Source organism: Nyctereutes procyonoides, unplaced genomic scaffold (assembly GCF_905146905.1).
Source record: "Nyctereutes procyonoides isolate TBG_1078 unplaced genomic scaffold, NYPRO_anot_genome, whole genome shotgun sequence".
In the NCBI taxonomy this organism is placed as follows: domain Eukaryota; kingdom Metazoa; phylum Chordata; class Mammalia; order Carnivora; family Canidae; genus Nyctereutes; species Nyctereutes procyonoides.
In genome coordinates this window covers 37,470,086-37,492,523 of record NW_026575044.1, presented here as the reverse complement: position 1 = coordinate 37,492,523, position 22,438 = coordinate 37,470,086, and the positions used below count along the sequence as shown (strand labels likewise).

The 22,438-nt window shown below is 41.4% G+C and overlaps 1 protein-coding gene across 1 annotated transcript in view; it reads left to right on the top strand.

Moving 5' to 3' along the window:
• LAMA3 (laminin subunit alpha 3) overlaps positions 1-22,438 on the top strand; it is a 245,708-nt gene that overhangs the window by 128,559 nt on the left and 94,711 nt on the right. The window contains exons 24-32 of the mRNA XM_055324044.1: positions 4,195-4,355; positions 7,762-7,870; positions 9,525-9,622; positions 10,541-10,685; positions 12,306-12,432; positions 12,522-12,661; positions 14,186-14,301; positions 15,687-15,898; positions 16,886-17,090. Coding sequence (XP_055180019.1) covers positions 4,195-4,355; positions 7,762-7,870; positions 9,525-9,622; positions 10,541-10,685; positions 12,306-12,432; positions 12,522-12,661; positions 14,186-14,301; positions 15,687-15,898; positions 16,886-17,090 — 1,313 coding nt within the window. The remainder of the gene's footprint in view (positions 1-4,194; positions 4,356-7,761; positions 7,871-9,524; positions 9,623-10,540; positions 10,686-12,305; positions 12,433-12,521; positions 12,662-14,185; positions 14,302-15,686; positions 15,899-16,885; positions 17,091-22,438) is intronic.

Genomic DNA, 22,438 nt, shown 5'->3' with positions numbered 1-22,438 from the left:
TCTTCCATTTTGGAAACCATGTGTAGTTGGATGCTCAAGATTGTTCTGGAGTGAAACTACCTGCATGTCTAGGGTCATCAGTAACTAGCTATAAAATCTCTATAGGTCTGAATTTACTAGTATACCAAAAGGAGATAAGAATAGTAGCTACATCATGAGTACATTAAATGAAATAATCCATGAAAAAATAATAAATAAAAAAAAATCCATGGGCTCTTGTTGTGATGCCCAGCACACAGTGATCACTTAGTAACTGTTAGCCATACTGCTATTATATGTTCTAGTCAGCACCATGGACTGAAAGAGCAACCCACTAAGCCTAGCTCATATGAACAGTTTTTCCTTTTCTAGGATACAGAGAGGTCTGTCAGGATTCCAAGGGCAAGAACTGAGTACATTCATGTCTCCTATGAATCTTTGAGGGACAGAGATACCTGGCTCTCAGAGAAGCTTTCCTTTCTCTCTCTGTGTTTGCCTGTTCACTTCTTCTTCTATTAAATGGCCTCCTTTATTTACTTACAGCTCTTCGTCTCACACACATACCATGAAGGCTGCTCTGGTCCTATTTCTTTGTTAATTCATAGCCTTGGCCCTTACTGCCACCTGAGTTTCCCTTCTTTATTCTTTCTGAGAAAGGGAATATGGACAGTAGTTCATCTTTTAAAGTCATATCACACTGTTGTACACCAGGCAAGCCTCTGTCTCTTGTGAACAAATTCCTATCTATATATTTTTTTATATTTCAGTTTGATCATCTCTGTTTTACAATGTGATTTTAATCCATTTATATTTATTGTGATTTCAGACATATTGAACTTATTTTTCTCATTTTATTTATTTTGTTTACTAGCTTTTTTCAAATTCAATTTAATTAGCATATACTACATTATTAGTTTCAGAGATAGAATTTAGTGATTCATCATGTTCACACAATACCCAGTGTTCATTACTTCAAGTGCCCTCCTTAATGCCCATCACCCAAATTATCCCATCCCCCACCCACCTCACCTCCAGCAACCTTTAGTCAGTTTGTTTCCTATAGTTAAGAGTCTCTTATACTTTGCCTCTCTCTCTGTTTTCATCTTATTTTATTTTTCCTTCCCTTCCCCTATGCTCATCTGTTTTGTTTCTTAAATTCCACATATCACTGAAATCATAAAGTATTTGTTTTTCTCTGACTTATTTCAGTTAGCACAGTACCCTCTAGGTGCATCCACATCATTGAAAATGGCAAGATTTCATTATTTTTGATGGCTGAGTAATATTCTATTCTATACACACACACACACACACACTACGTCTTCTTTATTCATTTATCTGTCGGTGGACATCTGGGCTCTTTCCATATTTTGGCTATTGTGGACATTGCGGCTATAAACATTGGGGTGCATGTTTATATGCATGAATCACTATGTTTATATCCTTTGGATAAATACCTAGGAGTGCAATTGACAAGTTGTAGGGTAGCTCTATTTTTAACTTTTTGAGTTTTCAACCTCCATACTGTTTTCCAGAGTGGCTGTACCTGTTTACTAGCCTTTAATTTACCTTCTTAAAAATAATTTATCTACTTCTGGTTTGTTTGTTTTAAAGTAAGCTCTAGGCCCAACATGGGACTTGAACACATGACCTTGAGGTCAAGAGTAGCATGATGTACCACCTGAGCCAGCCAGGCACCACCTACCTCTGTTTGATTGAGACAATTTTTTTCTGCTTGTTTGATGGGTACAGATTGTTTTCTGATATTTTAGTGACTACCTTTAATATTTTAACATATGTTCTTAAGTATATATTTTCCAACAAAGTCAAAAGTTATCCAGTAATTCTGATCTCTTCTTTTACAAAACACACATTTTAGAATGCTTATTTACCCATTGTAAACCAACCTCAAACTTTTTTGTCTAGAAATTTTATTTTTACTCTTTCCCAAGACTTTCGGATATATTGTAAGTTTTGTCTTAATTCAAATACACCACATACCATTCCTCCATCTTTTCTTTCCTTTTTTCCAGAAGTCTGAGGGCAAAGATCAAGTCTGTCTTGTTTCCCATTGTATACCCATCATGTGAACTGGCATAGAGTAGGTGTTTAATAAGTATAGATTGACCAAATCATTTTAAAGATTCATTTTGACATCAGATATGGTAATCATCCCTCTTAGCTTTGTGTAAGCATCAGATTTGACATGCCCACTTTTTACATCTTTATCTTGAAACACTTATAACTAGGTGAGGACAATTCTATGCCATAAAACCAGAAGGATCCTTCCAGTTTTACACTGGTTCTGTTAAAATACCCTTTTACTAAGATACATGATTGATAACAAACAACAAATAGTAAAGTTTCCGTTTGCCATCATTTGTCTTTTATCTGAGTTTCTCAAAACCTTTTACCAACAGATGTATTCAAAAGCCTTCCTACAAGTCTTCTAAAGAAATCAATCTACAGGACTCAGAGTGGAAAGAACAGTAGAAACTTATATTACAGTACTGTGATAAAACTGGCAGCCAATAATAACTTCTGGGAGAAAAGTGAATACATCATTGCCCTGTGTATGTTTTGGTGGGTTAAGAAAGAGGAACCCTTGTTTGGAGATGCCCAGGGCATCTGGGCATATTATTGTTGATAATAACCTCCCCATTTGGACCCATATTTCACTGTGTAACAGAGTGGAAAAGTGGTGTGGATAATCCACATTTTTTTCCTGAGGGAAGTCTTTCTATTATATAAGTGATAGAAAAATCACTGTGGAAAATATTAGTTGTGTGGTTCAGTGCTGTGCAGAGAGAACAGTAAATGTGAATATCCTGAAAGCAAGGGGCTGGAGGATTTTAATTAAACGTGGTAAAGCTTGCTGGGCCTGAGCTTGCAGACTGAGGGGGTTAAGGTGCTACAGAATGTAGTTCTAGTATTGGCATGGACATTCAATATGCACTTATACTTTGACCTAGCAATTCTACTTCTATGAATCTTACAGAAATACTAGCATAAGGGTATCTATCTATCATCTATCTATCTATCTATCTATCTATCTATCATCTATCTATCATCATATAGCATTATATTTTATAGGGAAAATTAGAGACAACCTAAGTGTTCATCAATTGGGGATTAGTTGAATAAATTATTTTTTGCTCATACTATTTGGAATGGTAGGAAGCCATTAAGAAAATGAAGTTTATCTTCATGTACCGTTATAAACAGAGAAAATATTTTTGAGTAAAAATAGCAAGTCATGGCAAAAGGAAATAATCAGAGTTATAATCATCAGTGTTTATATAGTGTTTGTGACATGCCAAACATACTTCTAAAAGTTCTTCGTATATTCATTTAATCCTCATAATAATTTTAAGAGGGGTATACTTTTGTTATCTTCATTTTTACACAGGAGGATACTGAGGCATATAGACTTTAAGTAACTTGCTCAAAGTCACATAGCTGGAAGCAGCATGATTCCAGACTCCAACCTCCAAATGGGGGTATGGGCATTTTTTTTTTTTTGGTTGTTTTTGTTTTTGGTAAAAGGCTAGGTAGTAAATACTTTTGGTTTTGCAAGTCATATGGACTCTGTTGGAGCTACTTGTCTCTGCTGTGATGCTCCAAAAGCATCTGTGATTGCCTACTATGAGCAATTTTTCTTTAAAAAAAGTATATATGTGTGCATTTTTAGACATGGACAATTTGGAAGTATGAAAACCAAAGTCCTATTAGTTACTACCGCAGGAGTGGGATGCATGTCTCACTTCACATTATCTGCATCCATATAATTTAAAGTTCATTTTTTAAGTTGAAAAGCAGTAAAAGATCCTCAAGGCATACTTCTATTCCTCTTATCACCCATTGGAGATTCCTCTTTACCTCAAGTTTTAGAGTGTCTTTGGCCTTAAGAAACAAGACAAATAGATGGGTGAAAGGAGTAGAAGCCCCTATAAGTAGGGTTGCCAGATTTAGAAAATAAAAATACCAATGCTCTATTAAATTTGAATTGCAGATAAACAATAGTTATGTGTTTATCTGAATTTCAAATTTAATGGCACATCCTGTATTTTATCTGGCATTCCTACCTATAGGACCACGTTTCTTACTATGATGACATATAAAACCGTTTCCAGGTGTCTTCTCAGCCCTGGTTTTACTTGCGTATGTAAACACATCCAGTACATTTCACATCCATCTGCTCGGGCTCTCTGACAGGTGGAGCTGCATCTGTGGCTACAGGTCCCACAGGTTGGCAACTACGTGATCATGGTTGAGTATTCCACGGAAGTAGACCAGCTGTCTGTGGTTGATGTGCACATGGAGAGCCCTGGGTCTGTCCTGATAGGCCAAGTGAACATCTACAGCTGCAAGTACAGGTAATCAGTCATGCCCTGGGGGATTCCTTTGGACCTGATCAATCAGGAGGTCAGCCTTGTTTTTTATCTGGATTGGGAAGTTGTTTCCTTTTGATCTTGAAAATAAGCAGGTGACTGGGCTATCCCGTGTCACCTCTGGTGTGAGTGCAGGAGGCTTCTTGTGGACATCTTGAAAATATTGCATATTCTTGAAAAGCTGTGTGTTCCACTCACCACTTTGGCTCAGATTCATGTAGCAACCACACCCTGTGTGGTGCAGTGAACTCAGTGCTCCAGGCTCAAATGCTGTGTAGAGAACACATGGGTGCATGGGAAAGGAGAAAAGACTCTGTATCTGTCACAACTGCCTTCACAGCATGCTCTTCGGAAACTGGGAATAATGTTTGATGATCATCAGGTGAAAAATAATTAACCAAAGATTTAAAGATTTACCGTGATTAAGTGACTCTGTTCCCAGAACTTTGACAAAGATTTATTAAAAATTATTTTCTTTGCATAATATTTCAAGATCTATGCAAATGTTCAGTATATGCTTTAATTAAAGAATCAGTGCAAGGGGTGTTTTCAACATGGAATTAATTGTATAATAAATGGCTCTAGAAGTCAGTCTCTTCAGACAGCAGGTGGAGAACTGCAGTGAACCCACTCAATTCTTGGTGAACTTGAACATTTTGTTACCACCACTTGCCTTTGGCTTTTTGTCAAACTCCAAATGACCTGAATAGTTGGACATTTTTCCTGTTTTGCAAGTAAAAGAACTTATGAAAAGACTTACTTTTAGGAACTTAGAATGGAAACTTTTATGAGACTTAATGAAATGGTTATTGAATTAACATCATACTCTCAGCAACCTTATTTTTTTATTTTTTTAAAAGATTTTATTTATTTATTCATTCATGGGAGACACACACACACACACAGAGAGAGAGAGAGAGAGAGAGAGAGAGAGAGGCAGAGACACAGACAGAGGGCGAAGCAGGCTGTATGCAGGGAGCCTGACATGGGACTCGATCCTGGGTCTACCAGGATCAGGTCCTGGGCTGAAGGCAGTGCTAAACTGCTGAGCCATCTGGGCTGCCCTCTCAGCAACCTTAAAAAGGAAACTGTGAAGGCTTCTTTTAGGAATCTTTAAAAAAAATCTAATTAGCCCTTTTTTGTGGGGTGATGATAAAAAAAAAACAACAACAAAGAATATAACTGCATGGGGATTTTTAATAGGAGCACCAGATTGAGCAAAAAAATTCCCCAGAATGTTCTCTCATTACCTGAAAATGTTAGTTTCATCTGTGGATGACATCAGCAACCACTGGAATGTGCACTCCCAGGTGGGTGGGACACCTAACGACCTGAGTCCTGGAGACTGTTGCCCCCAGGCCTAGGGCAGGGCTTCTCTAGACCATGTCCACCCTCTAGTTCATCCCTCTGACTCTTTCCACCTTCCAGATTATTTCACTTGATCCCTGCTCCACAAGATAGAAGGTGGTGATGGCTAAGGGCTCAGAAGGAAACACTTCTAATGAACCATCTCAGAAGAGGCTGAGAACATCTATGCCAAGCAGTGGAGTGTTTCAAAGCTAAAGAATGAAAGGGCACCCTTCCACAGTTCCTTCCATAAGCCACAAGCTTGGTTTCATGAGCTCTGTCTGAATGGCATTTAGGGCAGACAGCTGTGTGGTATTCCATAGGTCGCTTTGGCTCTGGATAGACAGCACCAAGTTCTTTTTTTTTTTTAATATTTTATTTATTCTTAAAGATTTTATTTATTTATTCATGAGAGACAGAGGGAGAGAGAGAGAAAGAGAGAGGCAGAGACACAGGCAGAGGGAGAAGCAGGCTCCATGCAAGGATCCGGGGACTCCAGAATCACGGCCTGGGCTGAAGGCAGGCGCTAAACTGCTGGGCCATGCAGGGATCCCAGCACCAGGTTCTTCACCAGGGACATTAGAATTCCAAGACAGCATTGTATTATATTAGGACTTCCTTTTATTGTATTTAACCATTTCTAGGAATGTCCCATGGTGTGATTTCACTTGTTTAAAATATTTCCTTCTTCTCTACTTTGGCTGTCCTATGGACAAGTGAAATTGAATAGGCTATCAGTAATGGAGTCCAAAAATATGGTGCAATTGGAAAATGTTTGACCCATAAAAGCCTACTTCAAATGACAAGCCCTTTCAACATTGCAGCTTCTCCTACTGAGGGTTGAAGCTTTCCCAACATTTTTTGAGTGAGTTCTAATGGTGTTATTTTAAAAACTATCCCAACAGAAAAGTAGTGGTGCTAATTAAAATACCACTTTTCAAAACAATGTTGTGATAAATCTGATGGTCCTTCTATAAGAGAGGTTCACTCACAATTAAATCAATTCAATAATTATCATCATTAGTCTATTCTTAGTTAGAAATTTTAAAAGGATATCGACAAAACTTAATCTAAATGAATCACCTAATATATTTAACTCCCAGGATTATGCTTGAACCAAAAGGAAGGCATTTTAATTACATAAATATATACATACATACACACACACACACACACACACACACATGCTCAAAAGGGAAAAGAAAATAACTGTTCTTTGAGTTTCTAACTGTGGCTCTTTATATAGTATCTCATTTTAATCCTTACCAAAAAGTCATTGCATAAATTATTTCAAACATTTCCCGGAGATGGTCATTTCTTTTAGTTTGCCTCCAAACTAGTTTCCAAATTGTATTGACCGACAGAAAAGTTGTCATACAATATGAAGTCAGAAAAAAAAAAAAAACACCCAAACAATATGAAGTCAGAAACATTTCTCCAAAAATACTTCCTTAATGGGTTTCTCCATTAAAGTGAATTCTTTGGTTCCAAAAGGTGACCTTTTAAATATTCCTGAACTTCATATTTCACCTGTTGGAGTGGAAGGAAGGAGCACAGCTAGTACAACAAGGAAAGAAGGATGAGTGGAGCAGGCTAAGCTTCTGACAGCACTGTGGTTTCTCATGCCTGGAGTAAGGCCAGTCCCAAGGCTGATGTGGTATGGGATATCTTTGTGAGGCCAATAGGCAACCTTAGTCACAGATGGTACCAAGAATAGTAATAAATTTCCAAGAAGGTTGTGTCTTGGAGATCGATCAGACATTGTTTACTCTGGGGCTTTTTCTCCCAATGACTAGGCCAAGTATTACATAAAGCTGGGTGGAAAATGTGAACAAGGCCTTTAGCCCTGAGATGCACAGTTCAGAAGGTTCTTTGTTGTATTGATTGTGGACTGCATCCCTTTCAAACTTGTTGTGCCAGAAAATTCATTGTCAGTGACCTGGTTATAAAGAGGAGAAACAGAATAGCAATCAGCTATCCACAGGGAGGCACAAAGTCAGGGAGACCAGAGGAGTCAGGCTAAGAACACTCTTTCCTCTTGCAGTTTCCTTTGCCGGAGTGTCGTGACTGATGGCAGGAGTGGCCTTGCTGTTTATGAGCTGTTAGCAGATGCAGACATTCGGCTCAAAGCACACAGGGGCCGATTCCTTCTGGTATGCTTCTGTTTTGCCCTTTGAATTTTAGAAGCATTTTGGTGATAGCTCTATATTTTAAAACTTATGAAAAATTTGGCTGGGTTTGTACTCCATCTATAAAATGAACCTGTGAAGAATTGCCAAGTTTAATGATGTGTTTTCTTCCTATGTAGAACTCTGTCTTGCCTCTTCATTTGTTTGAGCCTTTTTTATAGCACCCAGTAAATTTTCCTCATCAAGTTTGCCAAGGGTTTTACAAAACTCTATTTCATTAATGTTTACTCATTGTTACTATTATGAATGAAATATCCTTTGTCATTATAGTTTCTGGTTTATTGTTATGCTGGTATATAGAAATGTGATTAGTTACTGTTTATTTTCTTGCCCATTTACTATTTTATGATATCTTTTAGCATCTTGGCAAATTCTTTCAGAATTTTCAAGTTGCAACCACCTGGTATTTCTTTTCCTGACTCTTGTTACTCTATCTCAATAAGTATATTATTCAGTTAATTAAATATATACCATTAAGACCTAAAATACCAAGTTTGGCAGATTAAATACGCTTCATGCCTCCCTTTAAATAGCACAAATTAAATATTGAGAATTATGATAAGCATAAGCAGTGCGACTGGGCTAGGAAGGGGTGGCCAGATTTATAATAAATATCTCAGAGAATGGAAGATTATCTAAGTATGAAGCAACTTTCTTGTCATTGCTAATATTAAGGGAAATGCTAGGCCAGCTTGTTCTAATGTGTTTTAAATATTCGTGCTTGACAGTTTTGAAAACTTTGAGCCTTTTCTTAAGAATTATCTGGAATTGAGTTTTTAAGAGTTATTACATAAATTATATAATAGCTGAAGACTTTATTTTTTAAAATTGTGACTCTGTTTTTAAACATAATGATCCAAGTGAATCTTAATCTCTTCATCTTTGGGAATTATAACAAGGCTGAGTCTTCATCTTTTAAGCATAAGTGTTCCCTAGTATCATTCAGATGTCTAACTAGAATATAGGTTCCATGAGGGCAGGGGTATTATTCATCCTGGTCTCATAGGATCCCTCGGTCTCAGTGCCTGGCATATAGTAGGTGTTCAATAAAAATTCTTGTTACTGAATCGGTTTGTGATCCAACTGGTAATACAGTTTTGATTAAAAAAGAATGTATTGATAACTTAATAACTGAGTTTCTTATGGACTCAAAAACTAGCTCTGGAGCTAGCTTCTTCAACGAAGTCCAAATGTGCCTGAGATTCAAGACATCCTCTATTAAGAAAGATAATTTGTAGCAGGAGTTACAGACAACAGGCTCTGAACAGCAGGCTCCCTAGCTGCCTACCACATCATCCTCTCCTTGCCAAGGGGTCTGAAGAGCCAGCATCAGCCCAGGGTAGGAGAGAAAAACAGGCATCCAAAGTCACGGACAAAGAGTTGTTTTTGGACTTTTGTGATTTTATTTATTTAGATGACTATTCCAAGAACATTCTGGCAATGATCCTGTACAACAGTAAAATTTGTTGCACATAATGATGCCATTCTGCAGTTTTGTCTATTTAAGATAACAATTGTAATGTCTTTACTTAAGAGCTTTTTTAATAGCATGTTTGACCATACCATTGGCTTTGCTGATAAACATGATATACCTTTTTGCATTGTATTTTTTCAACAGCATCAAATTTGTATCATACCCATTGAAGAATTCTCAACTGAATATTTGAGACCTCAAATCAAATGCATTGCCAGTTACGGGGGGTATATTAATCAAAGGTAATGGGTTTCCTTCCTTTCTCCCTTGTTTGTGCTCTGAGTGTTGCTATAATGCTTGTAAGCCTGCGACTTTATGCTTAACTTCACAAGGGATCATAGGCCAAGGTGCTAAAGGCTGATAATGGGTTAAAATAAAAAATCAGCTAAATCATTTCCCCCAGCAGTCTTTCCAGAATTCCATAATATCAGGAAGCTGACACAGTAGCAACTGGGGGAATAGTTAAGCTTTGCCCTAAAGGGCAGTTATCAAGTACTGTTCTGAGACCTCGCAAAGATCCTTTAATCTCCGTGTCTGAGGCTCCTCATTTAAAAAACCGTGAAAATAATGCCCCACCTCACCACTATGTTATGAGGATTAGCTAACCAATGATTATCAGGGTTTAGGCAGAGTTGTTTCGTTCTAGATTAAAAATAATTTATAGACACCATCATAAATCTTAGGCATATGATTAGGACTATAGAAACTACCAAGACAGTTAAATCTGGCTGTGCTTAAAAAGAAATGATGTGCATTTGTCCTCTTTGGTTTTTATATGATTTTATGTCAACATCTACATTTAGAGGTGGATAGTAATGTTTCATTGCATTGGCCCCATTTAACATGAATTTTAGTTCCAGAAAGAAAGTTTCTATAAGTTTCTGTCTAGTTAATATTTTTCAAAATTAAGATTTTCTTTCTGTTTTAGCTCATTGTATTGAGCAGGTTGCTGGAATACACTTGGCCAATTGACTACACTGAGTGTTTTTGTATAAAGATCCCTCCAAAAAAAAAAAAAAAAAAAAAGCTCTCCACAGTCTTGTGGTTCTCTCGAGACTGGATCCTCTTGATGTCACACGGTCTTAAGCTCACAGTCAATATGTTCACCAGTGGACAGTTCTTCCATTTTTGGTTGTTTTTAAAATATTTCTTTTTTTCAGTGCCTCTTGTGTCTCCCTGGTCCCTGAAACTCCTCCAACAGCATTAGTTTTGGATGTCCCGAGTGGAGAGTCTTCCCCTCTCCTGACCCAGGATCCTTCACATTCTGCTGATGTTGTTACTGGAAACACCTTGAAGATGCCACAGGTAGGGCTCCCCTCGAGGGTGTTGTTTCTAAAACATGATTTACAAAGTGTGGCCCTTACCAGAAGATCTGCATCACCTGGGAACTTGTTAGAAATGCATGTTTGCAAACCCACCCTAGAACTACTGAATCAGAAACTCTGGAGGTGAGGCCCAGGAATCTGTGTTTTAATAAACCCTCCAAGGGATTTGGATGCCCCTGTAGTTTGGGGACTTCTACTCTCAACCGTAGAGAATCCTAGACATGACGCATCTGGCTAATCCTGTCTATGACCACCCCATCTTGAAGTTCTTTCCTTTCTGTATCTCTATCTATACCGTCATTTGGCAATTTTTCATGGCCCATTTTGTGACACCTCATATTTTTATTGGCTACTGCTATTTAATATTGTTGTATTCCCAAATTGGAATGTAAGCACTTGTGAAAGTTGCTGTAGCTGATAGATTTTTTTTTTTTTTTGCATCCCCAACTATACCAGCAAAATGCTTTGCAGGTGGGAAATTTTCAATAAACATTTATTGATTAATAATACATAGCATGAAGATGAAATGTAGTAAGGAACCGTATTTGTTTTAAATTGCAGGACTTACCATTTGTCCTGATGATATTTTATCCCTTTAATCCTAGAGATGGCTCATGTCTGTTCACATTGCATCAAGTTAGGAAATTAACAGGGTCTGGCAGAGAAAATTTAATAAGATCCTGTATGGGAAAGTTCACCCAGAATCATAGGGGGAGATGAACTGAAATCATGACAATAGAGTTCTAATCCTGATTTTGCTCTTAGAGTATGATGTTTATCAAATTACTTACCTTTTTCAAGTCATGATTTTCATCTGAAAGATGATTTTTTATTGTGACTATTTTTCTTGTTTTTTTGAGGGTTTGAAGACTTATTTCTCACAGAATGAGGTCTTCTGAGGAGAGCAGGCCTCACACTCAATCTTGAGCAAAAGTGGGGGCATGACTTTGGTTTTCACTATGGTTGGGCAGGGGCAAGGAGAAGGTGGAGGAGTGCAAGGTAAGGGCTCCTTCCCATTGGCTAGAATTAGTATGGCTGTAACTTCCTGCCTATGCCAAGGGATGTGCTCTTGGGCTCTCTTACTGGCTTGTGCAGGTGTGGGACAAAAGATTAAAGACAAGTGATGGCGCTTGACGCCTGTCAGTGATCAAACATCCAAAATGGACTCTGGCTCTTTGTTACTCAGTTATCATAAGTAGTACTTGAATGCTGGGAACATTCTTGAATGGCTTTTGGGCAAACATTATGCATTTCTGTTGGGTGTGAACCTAAGAGTGCAATTTCTCAGTGATATGATCGACTTTGGTAAATGCTACCAGACAATTTTCCAAAGTGATGGTACCAAATTACACTCCCTCCAACACCATTTATGGTTGCACCACAGTGTTGGTTCATCCATCCTGAGATGCAAGTCATTTGGTTTGTTTCCAGTATTTCTGATTACAAATGGTGCTGCTGTTAATATTCAAGTGAAAATTTTGTGTGACTATAGGTTTTCATTTCACTTGGGTAAATACCTAAGTTGCTTTGGTTTTTAAGCTCTAAATACTTATAGCTCTGCAACTTGAGGAGTTTTTTTTATCCTCTTTTTTCTACATAGAACCAAGTGACCCTCAGAGGACTTGTACCACACCCAGGCCGATATGTCATTGTCATCCATTTTTATCAACCAGCACACCCAACATTTCCCACCCAGGTGTTTGTGGATGGAGGGCGGCTATGGCCAGGTGAGCTTCAGGGGACAAGTGCCATGCCTGCAGGCCCAGCTGGTCCTTGTGGTACCGTACCAGAAATTCCTCTCCCACTCTGCCCCCAGGTGTCTTCCGTGCTTCTTTTTGCCCCCATGTGCTTGGCTGCCGGGACCAAGTGATTGCTGAAGATCAAGTTGAGTTTGACATCCCAGAGCCAGAGGTAGCCGTTACTGTGAAGGTTCCAGAAGGAAAGTCCTTAGTATTGGTATGGTCTGCTTCTCCCTCAGCTTCATGTGTTTGCCTTGGTTAGCCATTCTGTGTGCCTGTTTGGCTTGTGACAATAGTTCCTCCGAGGAGTTGAAGTCATATTTATAGAAAAATGTTTGAATTTTATAGCCACTTGTTAGAAAAAAAAGAAAAAGAAAAAAAAAAGTAGGTGATAATTAAAGTCAAGGGAAATTAGAACAATAAGTAAGTGAATAGGAAGAAAACAGTCCCCTGCAGGAAACTCTGGTGAGTGAGTGTCTCGCTCTGCATTAGCCCCTCTCACTCTTCACCTGACTGGTCTCTTTCTGAAGCATTTAATCCTCCTTTGTCCTGGAGACTTTCTTTCTTGAGCTTCCACAACTGCTTTCTCTCATTTTGTTCCCACTTCCTCCTGTGCTCCTTCAGTGATTTCTCTTTCCTTTTGTCCACATATGGTATCGTTCCCTGGGGTTTGACGCTGAGCCCCCTTGTTCCGTCATTCCTCTTTGGACAGTATCATCTGTCCCTGTTGATTCTGTTCCCTCTTGTGGGGAAATGACACCACATCTCTGTTATTTTCTGAGCTCTGGGCCCAGTATGGGGCCATCTACTGCATATCCACATAGCTGAGGACCTCATGAGTCCCTCAGACTTAAGCCTATTACCTATACAACCCCAGGTGTCTTCTACACTGTTTTTACCTTGGTTGATGGAATCAAGGTCACTTAATGCCTGTAAGGCCTTCCAGAGAGTTTGGTAGCATTGTTCAGTCCCTGCTGTGTGACCCGCTTATTTCTTCCTTATGTTTCCTGCTTTCTCTGAGGAGGCCGTCTTCCTAGGAACAGGGGCCTGACTTTATGCATTTTGTATCCCGTGTGCTTAGAACACCACCTAGTACATGGTGTTTCACAAATGCTTACTGATTGAATAGCACGAGAGCAGGAAACTGTCTGTAAGCTATAAGTTGGTGAGTAGTTCACAGAGATTTGAAATTTCCTATAGCATTTGTTACTGGTATAGTCTGATTTAAACAGGCACAGAGAGCCAAGCAGTACTTCTAAAGATTAGGGCTGCAGTTATTCATAAGAGTATCTGACATGATGCAGCTTCAGGGCAAGCCATGGTATGAGTTTCCCCCATTGGTCCTGCTGTTTTAGTTTGTTCACCTTTAAAAATATAAAATGCGACCTTTGGCAGTCCAGGATCATCCCAGGCATAGATTACGCAGGGCCCAGGCCCTCTCCACAGGCCCCGATCCCTTAGATCTCCTGTTTCCCCCTAGCTCTTGAGGAGGCTGCTTCTCTGAGCAGGTGCTCCAAGGGATCTGCCTCAGCACACACCACTTCTTACATAGGAATGTGGGTTGAACATTTCATACTGGCTTAGGGTAGTTCTTGTGATTCCTTTTTCATAAATCCTGTTTCAAGTGGTCTTGGGCTTAACAATCAAGAGCATGGATCTTAGTGAAGAGAAAGTGTAATGAATAGCCGTCAGTATGCCCTGCTGTTGGAAATCCAAAGTCATGCTGACAGGTTTCCTTTAGGTCCGTGTTTTAGTGGTGCCTGCGGAGGATTATGACTACCAAATACTTCACAAAAAATCAGTGGACAAGTCATTTGAGTTTGTCACCAATTGCGGAGGAAACAGTTTTTATATCGAGTAAGTATCACTTTGCAGAGATTCCTAAGGCTCTCCAACATCCCCACTCAGAGCAAGGCGCAGGGTGGGGCTGGCCCTTGGGTCTGTCTTTTTCCTCCCTGTGCCCAAGGGAGTGGCAGGGAGTCCTGGGGCCGGAGGGAGATGCTTTTCCTCTGCATACACCATCCTGCACCAGACCTTGTGCTGCACATTTGGGCAAGATTACTGTCTTCAACTTCCATCCTGCCTCATGTTCACCCACTGAGCTGGGATTCATGGGCTCCTTTGGAGTTTCTTGGCCTCGTGGCTGCTTCCTGTTGTCCAACTCAGATTCCTAAAAGATAACACCTGGGGTGTCCTCCACTGGGAAGTGCGTCAGCCTGGATTCTCTCCCTCCTTTACCATCTGGTTGAGTGGGGAGTGTCTCGGAGCAGCAGACCTCTCAGTCCACTCTCCCTGGACCTCTCTGTCCACTCTCTCAGGATCTCTGAATGCCAAGAGCCTAGGACAGCCCTACATGTGGGCTTCTGCTCTTCTCTTCTGCAAACCCACCCTGTACCTGCTGCAGGTTCCCTGAAGAGCCCAGCAGCTCCAAGGGCCTGATGGGCAGAAGTCTCCTTTATAGAAAATATGAAGAGTAAAGGCTCTGAAGTCCAACAGCTGTGGGTTTGAATGCCTGCTTGGCCACTCTGTAGCTCTGTGGCCTTGGATGTATCACTAAACTTCTAGAAGCTTCAGTTTCCTTATGTATGAAATGAGGCTTAGGCCTAACTGGTTAGGTGGTTGTGAGGTTAAGTGAGATGTAGGCAAAACTTCTAACACACAACATTCAATGAAGGTAGGTACTTGGCTGCCTCCTGCTCCCATTGTTATTGGTACTGGTGCATACACATCTAGGTATAATTTTTTTTCTAGATTGTATTTATTCATGAAAGACACACACAAACAGAGAGAGAAAGAGAGAGAGAGAGAGAGGCAGAGACACAGGCAGAGTGAGAAGCAGGGTCCATGCAGGGAGCCTGACGTGGGACTCGATCCTGGGTCTCCAGGATCACACCCTGGACTGAAAGTGGCACTAAACCGCTGAGCCACCCGGGCTGCCCTATAATTTTTTTGATAACCACTTTATTAAGGTATAATTCACATACCAGAGAATTCATCCCACAGGTGAAAATTTCCCCCTTTTATTGCAGCCACCAGGAGTCCCACCCACCAGTCCGGTGATGTGTTCTGGAGGTGGATGGGTGGAAGGGTGGCTGTCACTGGCTGTGGATCCCAGGGTGGGGCATTCTCTCACTTGTTCCCAGACTCCACAGCCAGAGTCCCTCCCCCAAAACACCACTTGGCAGAGCAAGTGGGAAAGGGAAGTTTGGGACTGGAATAATACCTTGTTTTTGTCTTCACAGCCCCCAGACCGCCTCTGGATTCTGTAAGAACGCTGCCAGGTCCCTAGTGGCCCTTTACCACAAGGGCGCGCTGCCTTGTGAGTGCCACCCCACCGGGGCCATTGGCCGTCCCTGCAGCCCAGAGGGCGGGCAGTGCCCGTGCCGGCCCAGCGTCATTGGGCGGCAGTGTACCCGCTGTCGAATGGGCTACTATGGATTCCCACACTGCAAACGTAAGTGCACGTTCGGGTCACCCAAGGTTGTCTCTGGTCCCAGGTAGGTGACGCTCATCTAGGGCAGGCCTTCTTGAATTTCACTGTGCTGGAGACTACCTGGGGATCTTGTGAAAATGCAGGTTCTGAGGCAGAAGGCCTGGGCTGGGGCCTGAGACTCTGCACTTCTTTTAACTCAGATGGTGCCCAGGCCAGGGGTCCATGGACCACATTATGAGAAGATAGGTTCTAGGAGATAAACATTTGTGTTTCCCAAGGTATGTGACCCATGTGCTTGGCAAGGCAGGTGAGTTTATAGAGCCTTAGGCATCAAGATACTGGACAACTCAATCCCTCTTCCTAGTGGAAGCTCCTTCAATGTTTGCAACCTAATCAAAACTCAGTTGAAATAGGAGGAGAGCCGGGGTCACAGGAGGATAGTACTTTCAGAATAGGAAGCCTGGGTACTTTTATCTAAGAACCATCCTGTGGCCTGAGACATAAGGTCAGCACGGGCCATGTGGTAGTAGTGAGGGGTGTGAGTGTGGTACAAACGGAGCCTTCACTTGGAGACCAGCCTTTGCCTAACGAGGGTCCTGCTGCTGCCTTATGACCTCACCTGGAGCTCAGTTGCACTACGGTGATGTGGGGCCACTTCAGGGAGCCTGTGAGAGGATCCTCTGACAGATGAGAGACGTCTCATGAGAATGGCACATAACTATAACTGGGTGGGTTCCTTTGAGTTCCTGCCTTGGTGCCAGTGGGTGCCGCTGTGCTCAGCCAGTGTTCACATGCCGTGTCTGTCATGAGCATTTGATAGAGTTGATCTGGGCTCCAAGAAAGCTGCCTTTCAGAGCAGCCCCACTCAATAATGCTATCATGAAGAAAAAGCAAGACTTTTCTCCCAGACCCCTTGGAAGCTTCTGGAAATGTTGGCAGTTGGTGAAGTCCTGCTGGAGGCTGGGTGGTGTCTCACCCTTACACCATGTCTCTTTATTCCTTGGCCAGCGTGCAATTGTGGCCCACGCCTCTGTGATGAGATGACAGGGAAGTGCCTCTGCCCTCCCCACACAGTCAGGCCACAGTGTGAGGTGTGTGACACGCATTCCTTCAGTTTCCATCCCCTGGCTGGCTGCGAAGGCTGCAACTGTTCCAGGAGGGGCACTGTTGGGGCTGCCACCCAGGAGTGCGACAGGGACCACGGGCAGTGCAGGTGAGCCTGGGTTGGTGAACCCATTAGGTCCTATTATGGGAAGGGAAGATGTCATCTGCACATGCCAGTTACCATTCCTTCCCATGTCTCACAGGTCCAAGGACTGCTCTGTGCTCACCTCAGGGTGAAGCTCCCCACCCTGGATGGGCTGTGGTGTGTGGAGTCACCGGGCCCCTCAGGCTCAGGGTGGCCTGCCAGAGCCTGGCCAGGCGGATGGCTGGGTGGGTGGCCAGGTTCCGGAGGCCATAAACAGCTTTGCCCATCCATTCCAGCATTGCTCTCGGAGTGTCCCATATGTATGTGTAATTAAGTTATCATTTCTTCTACTGTGTGACCTTGTGATGCATACCTATCCATTTGTATTTAGGTTTGGGCTCCCAGTCTTCATTCTAGAGTAAGCTGGCATTTTTGTTGAGGGAAGTGCATGACAAAGTCTAAGGCCTCAGGCCTGCCACCCTAAGACAGGCAAGCTCAAAGGGGTGCTGGGGCCTCCACAGTGGGCCCCAGTTGGGAGTGGGCAAGCAAGGTAGGAAGCTATACACTGGACAGCCTGACTTGAGTGGGGGGCTGCCGTTGGGGAACTGAGAGGTCCAGGGCACAATAGGTAAGGGACAGTGGCAGATGTCAGCTCCTACAGATGTTGCGTTGCTAAGAGGTTCGGCTCAGCGGCTTGAGCTCTGCCTTGGGAACTAGAGTCCAATGTCACATAATTGCAGCTGATGAGCCTGATCTCTCAGCAGGACTGGGGAATGGCTACAAGGGACGAAGAATAGGTCCAGTCTTCTAGGGGAAGAGGCTGGAAGAGTCGGAGAGGGGGTTATATGGCAGGAAAACTGAGCCAGAGGTTGGCAGTATGCAGGAGCAAGTGTAAGGTTCACATCTACCCTACACTCCCTCCGCCTGAGGGGAGTGGATGTTTTGGGGTCTGTGTGGGTGCTCTGGGTGTGGCAGCCAAGGGGTGGGGAGGCTGTTGCTGTTGCTGCTGGTGCAGGCATCCATGACTCCAGCCCAAGGACGGCTGCATTCATTTCCTGTGACTACTATAACAAATTATGACAAACGGGGTGACTTAAAATAATGGAAATTTATGTTCTGACAGTCCCAAGGACTAAAAGCCCAAAATCGAGGTGTTGACAGTGCCATGCCCTTTCTAAAGTCTCTGGGAGATAATCTGTTTCCATGTTTTCCTCTTACTTTCTGGTGCAGCCAGCAATCCTTGGAGTTGCTTGGCTTGTAGATGTGTTTCTACACAATCTCTGCTCCGCCATCACATGGATCCTCTTTGTGTGTCTCTGTCTCCATGTGGCCTTCTCCTCGGTATGTGTGTCTTCTTATAAGGACACCAGTCATATTGGATTAGGGCTCACCTTGCTCTGCAAGCATCTTAACTTGATTATATCTGCAAACATCCTGTTTTCAAATAAGGGTCACCTTCTCAGCTACTGGAGACTAGAACTTGAACACATCTTTTTGGGGACAAAATTCAACTCTCTATAGCAGCAACGTTTGCTTTTCCTAAGGAAGGACCCTTGACTACAACTTTAATTGTTGCCCGGGGGCCTAACTGTCCCTTTGTGCTACAGGAAAAGGAGCTGAGTGACAACTTGAGTCATGAAACATTCAAGTCTTTAAAACCACAGGTGTGAGTCCACCCTGAGTCAGCTCAATTGCTCATGCTTCTCAAACTGTGAGCCTACGCTGAATGTGATTTGCACAAGGAATTTTGAGGTTATATCCAGAGTTGTTTCATCACCATTAGTTAACAAATAATAGGTTCTGTTCCCTCCAGTGCTTAAGCTGTTCTTTGGAAGCAAGTCAAGCATTTAGTTCATTATTGAAGATGCTACATTTCATTAGGTTTCGAATGCATTCAGGGGCCCATGAAAATGCCTAACTTATTTTCAGTTAGTTAGTGATGTAAGAAGACAATGGCACTTAGGATGGAAGCATGGACTTCTACCAGGACCTGCAGGAATGCTTAAGAACAGAAGATGTACCATCCCAGGAGATACTTGCAAGCTTGTGGCTACAAAGGAGAAGTGGGAAGCTAAAAAGGATCTGCCTGTGCTGATCATGACACAATCAACTTTCTAGAAAGGAGAGAGAAAGGACAGATGTGTGTGATCCTGTGACTCCATTCCTGACCCAGTTTTGCCTCTCCAGGGAAAATTGCTTCCATACCCTCTCTTTGAACCCTTGGTCCAAAGCAGTAGCTGGACAAATGCCAGAATCTCGTAGATTTGGTTTCTCACATGGCCATGTGGCCTCATTTCAGCAGAGCTGTTTGGTATTCTTCTCAGCATCTCCTCTCCTGACCTCTTCATGATGTCACAGAGCTGTCTTTTTGTCTTCTGGTCTTTCATCGATGGGTATCACTTTCCCTCTGGAGTCCAACAGCCCCCACTTTGCTTTTCTATTGTTCTCATCTACCTCTATCTAGCAGGGCCTTCTTCCCTCAAGTAGCAAATGTTGCACTACTATTTTTCTGTCACTTCCTTACCGCTGACCTCTCCCTTTTCATGTTCCCATAGGTGTCAATCTCCCTTTCTTGAAAAACAAAACCCTTTTATAGACAGCAAACTCATAGCCAGTCATAAACATTTGACACAAGAACTCCAGGGTATTTGTAAATAAAATGTGTGGCCCTCCATGGAGACATCTACAGGGATATTTCTCTCTAGGAAGCCAAGAGAGCAACACCAACAAGGTCTGCCATTTCTGGTATGAAAAGTAGTCACAGGAGAATTAGAACAACAATTGAAAGACAATAATCAAGCTGGTGTGTTGCTGTTGAAACATGTCAGCAGTATCTTTGTTTAAAGCACACACAAACATGGGGCGCCTGGGTGGCTCAATCAGTTAAGTGTCTGACTTTTTTTAAAAAAAGATTTTATTTATTTATTCATGAGAGACACACATAGAGAGGCAGAGACACAGGCAGAAGGAGAAGCAGGTTCCCTGCAGGGAGCCCAATGCGGGACTTGATCCTAGGACCCTGGGATCATGACCTCAGCCAAAGGCAGATACTCAACCACTGAGCTACCCAGGCATCTCAAATGTCTGACTCTTGATTTTGGCTCAGGTCATGGTCCCAGGGATGTGAGACCAAGCCCCACGTTGGGCATGAAGCCTGTTAAGATCCTTTTTCTATCTCCCTGCCTCTCACCCCAAATATATATATATATATATATATATATATATATATATATATATATATATTAGTATACATATATACAACAATATAGTGCAAGAGTATACATACATATAACATATATAAAATAATAAATTAAAAAAATATAAGACACACACAAACCTCCTGAGAGCTCCCCTACTACATCTACCAGACCAAAGGAAACCATAGATTTCGAACTGGCTTCAGGAAAGGAAATCCAGGGTGTTATAAAAAAAGGCAAACAGATTAAATTAGTAATATCATTTTTGTTTTAATATATTTGAAGAACAAATAAAAGGAAATAATTCAGTGTCTTTATATGGAATTGGTTTTTGTGAATCCTTCAGTGTAAAGAATACTCTGATGAAAAAGCAGGATGTATAGAAGGGGAGGTCTTACCATTAAAATCCTCTGCTTATTCAATAGCTATCATAGGAGGAATCTGTATATAAAAAGGCTGAAAGAGGGGCACCTGGGTGGCTCAACCAGTTAACCGTCTGCCTTTGACTCAGGTCATGATCTCAGGGTCCTGGGATCGAGCCCTGCCTCCAGCTCAGGCAGGAGTCTGCTTCTCCCTCTCCTTCTGCTCCTCTTCCCACTTGTGTGCAAGAGTGCTCTCTCTCAAATAAATCTATAAAATCTTAAAAAAAAAAGACCAAAAGAACAGGTTCCATTTGAATAGCAGAATAAGAAATGTATAACCTGAGAATGAAAAACTCCATGAAGGGCAGAAGAGGAAGATAATCATGAATGGAACAGTTACTAGGGAGTAGGAGTCCTGGCAGAGGATGGAGCCCAGTGTTCTGTAGTGGCCTCAGGCACATCTGAAGAAACTTAGAGCCCTAAATAATGAAAACATTATAGTATTCCCCTATATAACTAAAATAAAAACAAAGCCACAAAAATAAGTACAAGGCAGACCAACAGAGTTCTGTTTTTCCATAATGACTACTTCAGTTTTTCTATTGAAAGCAGAACATACCAGTGAAGAGTTTGGGGCTGGGATGGAAGTTTGGGAATAGGTTAGGGTAATGAGGACCCCGAAGAATAAGCGTGGACACACACCTGCAAGGTACTCCCAGCAGGTGTGGGTTCTGCAGGAGTACCTTTGTTGAATTGTAGGGTTGATGGAACTATACCGAGCTGGAAGCACTTCTGTTCCAAAAATGTCAAGTCTATGACCTTTGTGGATATTTTATTTCTCTAACACAAACATTTAGTAAATCTGTGAGGATGTGCAGAGACAGAAGTCCCCCCAAAAGGCACTTCGTTGGTATTGTCCTTCTGAAAAGGCACATTTGTACAAGTGGCTTGACTGAAAATTCAGGTGGATTACCATGTCCTTTAGATGATCTCAATATAGCCTGAAAGTGGTCGCCATCATGCTAGTTTATTAAAGCAATGATTTCCAGTTTCTTATCTGTCAATGATTGACAGAATCTTCTGAGGATATTCTAGTCCTTTTGTTTATTCATAGAATCTGATGACATAATTTTCCATTATTAAAAGCAAGGTAAAGGTTTTTTTTTTTTTGGTAAAGGTATTTTTTCATCAGTCTTATATCAGATTGAATTAGTCTTGCTGTTAAAAACAAAATCTTGATCAATACAAGCGTCTTTAGGACCTCAGTCTAGCATTGGACAAAATAATGGATTTCTTGGCATCTATACAATATAACTTTGCAATATTTTGTGTGTTACAATCAGAAATTAAAGAGGAAATAGAATAGGACTTCAGGAAGGCAGGTAGAAATAATTTTACCAAACAATTAATGGATTAGGAAGCTGACACCCAGGAAAGGAGAGTAACTTGCCCAGTCTTCTAGCTAATTTATGACAAAGGTGAGTTGAGGGCGCAGATTTATGGCCCCAACCTAATTTATTCCCAATTGCTTCGAAAATTACAGCAATTTTAATGAAGTAGAGATTGAATACTGTGGATTGCTACAATTATTTTGTAATTTATTTTAAAGTAGATTAATATTCAAAACAGCTTTATTTTCTTATAGTATGATAAACTTGAACCCCTATAAAGAGTGAAATAAAATTCGAAAATTCCAATTTTTCAGCTTTGAGATCTGTGACAATTTGTACAAACAACTGCAAGAAAGTCTGTTGTATCATGGAGAAAAGAATGTGTTTTTCTTTTTGTTGCAAGTTTCAGGTCTCTTTGACCA